At 43.5% G+C, this 6,790-nt stretch overlaps 1 protein-coding gene across 2 annotated transcripts in view; it reads right to left on the reverse strand.

The window, feature by feature from the left end:
* Positions 1–6,790, reverse strand: part of gabrb3 (gamma-aminobutyric acid type A receptor subunit beta3) — a gene marked incomplete at both ends in the record, with an annotated part of 55,790 nt that overhangs the window by 27,617 nt on the left and 21,383 nt on the right. Inside the window, 3 exons of one of the 2 annotated variants that reach the window (XM_084444856.1) lie at positions 1,102–1,169; positions 1,311–1,402; positions 3,998–4,045. In XM_084444856.1, coding sequence (XP_084300982.1) covers positions 1,102–1,169; positions 1,311–1,402; positions 3,998–4,045 — 208 coding nt within the window. Of the gene's footprint in view, positions 1–1,101; positions 1,170–1,310; positions 1,403–1,476; positions 1,557–3,997; positions 4,046–6,790 lie in introns of those variants that run through there. The other variant, XM_084444857.1, reaches the window with a different exon arrangement.

The raw sequence follows: 6,790 nt of genomic DNA on the forward strand, positions 1-6,790 counted from the left end.
TCCTGGGCCATGGGCGATTCTGGTAGCCCACCGTGGAGAGGACATTAGGGTTCTCTATAAACCAGGTGCAGTCCCCTTTGGAGATAACGTCCTCCTCCACAGAGCTCAAATTTGACAATTATCCTTTGGAAGTGAATACAAGTAGTTAAAATGGACATGCTTGCATGGTCTCTAAATCATAGTCAAAAGAAACATTTTGAGGTTGGTTCCACAAAAGAACAATTAATTCCACTTACAATACACTATTATACCTGCTCTCCAGACTGAAAACCCTACAGTATGGATTAACCATTACTTCAAAAGCACACAGTAGTTTATTTCCTAAACTATAAATCCAACTACCCCTCCTGGAGAGGGCTGCGTTGTTCATCAGGTTTCGGTGTACCCCAGTCTGGCTTTCTACTCTGCATGGCTCCCTTAAAACGCACCCTGGACACACTCCATCATACATCGTTGTCAGGACGACGTGACAGGGGCTGTTTCCTCCAGGAAGCATGCGATCAAGCACCATGCCCTGTCAGCAATTCAGACCCAAGATGGATGGGCTGGACAGAACCCTCCGGAACCCAGACTCTGGCCCCGCCTGACATCCAGCATTACTTTCATTAGAGAAAGCATACACTGACCTTCTGAACGTAAAGGTCCGCAGACCAAAAATCTGTCACACTGGGAAAAGGCCTGGGACCAGATGTACAGGCGTTCCGCCAAGCATGCGTTGGACAGACAGTGGATGACATTTGGCTCGGACAACACCATGACGTGTGTGCCTTGCGGAAGCTGTTTTTTTCAGTCATAGATTTCCTCTTCAAAACCAGTTTTGATTTTACCCTCTTGAACATTCAAATGGCTACATATTATAGCCTATATTGGCTGTATTGCTATAAAATGTCAAGACCGGGAGGTTAGAGTCCCACATTAAACAGCAGTATGTCCTCTATGGTGAGAGCCTGGATCAGATGTTCTAGTCAGTCATGGACCCTTTGTTTAAAAAAAAAAATCATAATTGGGGAAAAAGTAAGTCTTGTGCTTACATAGCTCTAGACACAAACTAAATAATGCACTTAGTAGGGATAAGTGCACTTAGTAGAGATGAGTACTTACCATATTGACTTCTGACACCATGTCTATGCTTGCCACATCTATACTCATGCCAACAGAAACCGGAGCACCTTGGAAATATATAACAGGTATGTTTTGTAATTAACCAATATCCGTTACTAATTATGCATAATAGCCTACACATTAGCTACTTTAATTAATAAGAAATATGGGTGAAAAAACTCCATATGACAATCTGTTGCGTAGCCTACCTCCGAAGTCTGGGCGAAGGCGAATATCATATCCTTTCAACAGCTTATCCACAGTCTCCTTTACAAAAGACATATTCCCAGGTTCGTTGACGCTGAAAGACAGGAAGAAGGGTTATACCCACTTTGAAGACACAACCCTTGTTGACCCTTTGTCTCCAACACTTACCTCTGGGCGCAGCAAATCACTGCTACAAGAAGCGGCAACGAAAGAAAGTCAAATAGCCTTTTTTTCTGGAATCCCCACATTCCTTGTGATCTCCGACGGGGAATTGAGCGACTGAACGAATGTCAAGGTTTTCCAGCGTTCAACAAATGACAAAATCACCACAGACTGTTACTTCAGTAGCTTTATGCTACTGTACTTGTTGGCTCCACAGCTCCTTGGATCAGGTGAGAGCTATAGTTGAAATCGAAGTATATGTCTGTCTTGAGTGTAAAGATATTATTGAGCAGCAGCGCATTTGGTAAACACCACACATTTTGCGCAAAACGTTGCCAGCGATGGCAGCTACCTGCAGTGGTTGGGGTTCAGCCAAATCTCCATCCTTTGACTGTCTTTAGCAGCCTTCAGTCTGTTTTGCTTGGTCGCAAACACAGTGGTGCAAAATCCAAATCTCACTGAGGGAGTAAGAGGAGTCGGTCCGAAAGTACACGCGCAATTCCCATCATCATATATCCATGTACCACCAGATTTATGTCACGGCAGGATTAATTGTATTCACCCTCTGATGTCTGATCTTTACTCATCCGCCCTGGCAGGTTCATACCATGTAGGATAGTTCCGAGTTTGGGGGGAATTGACTACCTCTTTATGACAGGGTACTATCAGCAACGAGGGCCACGTGATACCATAGTCTGCGAGCTTGTTGAGGCGTTTTTGCTGATTGGTAGAACAAGAGAGTTCATCAAGACGCAGGGGCCAGGCAGCAACGATCCATTCAGCGGGAAAATCGTCTCACAGTCGTAAAAATCCGTGCGCAGGAATCTGTCATGTAAAGGCGACGAGTAATTTCTACAGTCATTACCACTTGGGTAAGTTTGCGCATCACATCCCAACTCCTTAGGAATAACATGTGATAGTCCGCACTCCATTACATCATTGAGAACTGGCGAACTGTGAATGTAAGCCAATCAATAATCAATGACGGAAGCTGTGAGTGTGAGCCAAAATCTATTTTAGTTAAGGAGACTTCAACTTTTCAGTAACCATGTTAGTCTAGAGACTAGAGGAGACAGACCCTTCGCAAGGTGTGGATTGGATATGATGGGAATTAGTAGGCTATTGTTATCTGCATCATGTTTTTCAACCAGCAATATGAAGACAGAGAGTGGCAATTCAACGAATACAGAACTAAATAGCCTATCCGTTTTATCTTACATCAGATTTGTCGTGTCCTTGAATACTGTTCTCTCTTCACCAATCAACTTGAGTTTAATGGATGGGAATGTGACAGGCAGCCTACAGTATCTCCGTGGAGAGCCGCGGGGGGATTGAGCCCAATGCGAGCGAAAATTCGTCGCTTCCTCTCAATCAGTGGATATGAATACATCATCTATCTTCTGTCAGATTATAGAAAGACAGACATTAGATGTTTTCCAACAACATATATCATTGAAATCCTACTGAATATTCCTCCTCCACTGTCCATAGAAGAGTTCAGTTGTTTCCACGTAAAATTGCTTCAGTCAGCCTGGGTGTGAGTTAAGGTCCAGAAAGTGGTTTTAGAAGAGAAAGCCATCTAAATCCTCTATACTCCATTAGTTCCCGGCTCTGCGTGGGCCGTGTGGACAGCAGGCTCTAATGAGTTTATTCTGGCCCTGGAGTGGAGCTGCTGGTGGGTTGGATATCGCAGAGCTGCATTAGAATGATTCCAAATCTCAGTGAAAATCTCATTGATACAGACATTTCTTTGAGGGAGAAAATGCTCTAAGATGAAGAAGAAGGAAAGGAGATCCAGCAGATGTGAAAGTATTCAAGCAACATCATTGGGATTGGGAGTGGGAGTTCTATCTATCTATCTATCTATCTATCTATCTATCTATCTATCTATCTATCTATCTATCTATCTATCTATCTATCTATCTATCTATCTATCTATCTATCTATCTATCTATCTATCTATCTATCTATCTATCTGTCTGTCTGTCTGTCTGTCTGTCTGTCTGTCTGTCTGTCTGTCTATCTATCTATCTATCTATCTATCTATCCATCTATCTTTCTATATATCTGGGATGCTGAAGTATAGGCTGAGCAAGAACCAAGCAAAGCGACTACTACTGCTGTAACTAGACAACGGGCCACTGGGCTTTTCTCTGAAGAGTTTGTGTTTTAACATCAGAGCTGATTCTTAATATGGTTATAGACTGCCCCCCCCCCCCCCCCTCACAGTGTCTGCTGTGTGAATGCTCTCTGTGTCACTCCATCTGGGTTTCTCCCAGGAGGGGTTCACAAGGAATGCTATCAGTGTTGTTCCAATCAGCTCTCGGTCTCCCTGCCGGGAAGTAGGAACACCCCAGGACTGACCGTTCGCCAACCGGTTTCACTTTCCATTTATCTGGACTGTCTGTAGATATCCTGCTTGTGAAACTCCCTTTAAGACATGGAATAGAAGGCTATACGCACTTTATGTAAAGCTTTCCTAACCAGGAGACAGTGGTGAGGCTTGGTGGGAGGCCAGCATCTTTACCTTGTGTCATAGATGGCGAACAACTTCTTATTACCATCCACGGCATTCCTGTGAAAAAAGGAGAAAAGAAAAGACATGAATTTTTCCACACTTCCCCGAGTAAGCTCTACTTCGCTGTCAGATTGTACTGTACCCATGCTCTTGAATACATGGACTTGGTGAACCACAACCTGCTGGTGCCCATGCCTACAGCACTGTGCTATATATATAGCTGTGCTATAAACACATTATCGCACATGAATAACAACAGGGAGTAGAAAGATTGCATGATCGTGTCATTGACTGAGTATCCTGACGTGGGTGTTGTCACTCGTGGTCAGGCGGTTTCATTAACTCGTGATCCCCCACCTCATACTCATCCATCAGTCTTCTGTGTTCAGTCCCAACACGAGGTCAAAGTGGACCAAAGGTGTGGTTAACCAGTGTCATACAGAGATTATTGTACTAGCTATACCTGCCAGATGGACACAGGCTCTAAACCTCAATAAGAATTTATATTTTCTGATGATTGCAGGAAGCTATAACTGCGAGTGTGTTACATTTCTACGTGTCGATTGGTTAACAGGAACACAGCGTTCCTTATAGGAAGGTGGTGAATTATGATCAGGTGACAGCAGCATTCATGATGTGGTGAGACTGGTGGGACCGTAGCTGTGTGGCCCCTATGGCCTGGCCCTCTCGTGGTCAGCGTCAGTCTCAAATGCTCCTCACTAGCTTGACTGAAGAATTGTCATACATACTATTTTTCTTCCTTTGTTCGGTTGAAGTCTGTTTGGATATCTCTGATCTCCTTTCTGACATTCCATGGCTGTAGTGATCAGAAACTCCATGTGACCCTAGAATGGTTGCTCCCTCTGTAGTATCATACATTTCAGGATGTATCGTAATGCTGCTGAATGTCAAAAAATCTAAGCACGCTCAACATTAAATAATTATCCTTATTTAAATCATCTCATAGCTGCAAATGTGGTTCAAGATTCAAGATTCCTGTATTTGTCACTTGTTCCTTTCTTACATTGCAAGTGAAGAAACTGAAAATGGAATTAGAGATCCCTCTTATGGTCGTCTTTGTAACTGCTCTGACACGCACGCACGCGCACTCGCTCTCTCGCTCTCTCTCTCTCTCTCTCTCTCTCTCTCTCTCTCTCGCTCCAGCGTAGCATATCTTCCAAACGCCGATAGTTACACAATCACGCTGTTTGCACAGGTGTGCACCGTCTTTGGGGTGCAGATCGGCGTTTCTCGGATTAATAGCCTACCACAGGAACGCACGCAAAATAACGCATCGAAGCTAATTGGTCACACAATAGGCTACTTTGGATTCACTATCGAATTTCATCAAGCCTTAACCGGTGCACTGACGCACAAAGTCTAAAGGCAAAGTAAGGGATGCCAAGTCAGCAGAATTGTTGGGGAACCCTCTAAATTCGCTGTCACCGTTTTAATCATTGCCCCTGGGCAAATAAAGCTCCGACGGAGACGCTCATCCAGTTTTTCCAACCTACAGCAGCCTCACTTTCATTTCTCCCGAGGGGCAATTATGCTGTGCGAACGGCGGTGACGTTCCTGGACTTTGATTACAAATATTACCCATTATACTGTCGACGCGTCACTTGTATCAGTGGAGGAACAAGCAGTGGAAGTTTGACTGCGCGGCAGAACTGTGTGGTAAGCTTTTGCAACTGCGCTTGAATGTGTGTGCAGCCAACAGTGCATGCAGTGTTATAAGATGTAGTGGGGCTGTGAGCACTATAGGAGAAGAATTGTAGGTCCAATGACAAGGACGGAACATTCATTGTGGGTAGACTAGCCTACTGACTGGCGGCGGTGAACGTCGGGAGACCAAAGAGAGGCATATAGAGCCTACTGATGGTTTGCTCGTTGCAGCACCGGATATGGAGACGAGAAGACTGTCAAAAAAGATGCGGGGCTTGTTCAATGTTTATCAGTGAGCCGTAAAAAAGGGACAATATGCTACCTACGATGCACGGTCCACGCAGTCTTTAGCAAGGCAGTGTATTTGTGACGGAGAGCCAGTCCAGCTGCGGTGCAGCCTACGTTGCGGGATTTGCTTTGGAGTTCAAATGGAAAACTGTGCTTATAACGTTCTCACAAAGATACAGGTACAGACTAACCTGTTAAAAAAAGGTTAATTTACAGAATATGAAGAGCTCGTTATTTCCTAAACTCTGACTGAAATGAAATGTATACGATAATGCCTTTAACTATTATTTCAATGCAGTTTATGCGGCTTTGGGGGATGTAAAACAAAGGGCTCATTGTTGGGTATAGGCTATGGTGAACACAGAATGAGCACTGTTTTTTGTAGGACCGTAATTATCAAAATCGTGTGAGGGATGCTGGAGGGAAGGAAGCCGAACGGCGTGTGATTAAATAGGCATCTTGGCGGGACATTCTTAAGTAGCCTATAAATAAAGTGCGGGCAGTTGCTGTCCTTTTAAGTTTATACCAATAGGCTACTTACGTGGGATGAACCATAGCCTAGTATAAAATGGAAATACAACCATACTGTAGGGGGCTACTAATCAGATAGGCCTAAAGCATATTATAATTATACATAGCCTATATTTATATCAGTCATATCAGTCATAATATTATTATTAGTAGGCCTATTATTATTATTATTATTATTATTGGGCTTAATAATAGCATTATTATTAGCATGATTAGGCTATAATTAGTATTACATCCCTATTATTATTAATTATTTACTAACTACAATGGAAGCGCTTTACCAACTGATTAGTCTACTCATCTTATGGAGGCTGGGAA

The sequence above is a fragment of the Borostomias antarcticus genome, assembly GCF_949987555.1.
Source record: "Borostomias antarcticus genome assembly, chromosome: 10".
Taxonomy (NCBI): domain Eukaryota; kingdom Metazoa; phylum Chordata; class Actinopteri; order Stomiiformes; family Stomiidae; genus Borostomias; species Borostomias antarcticus.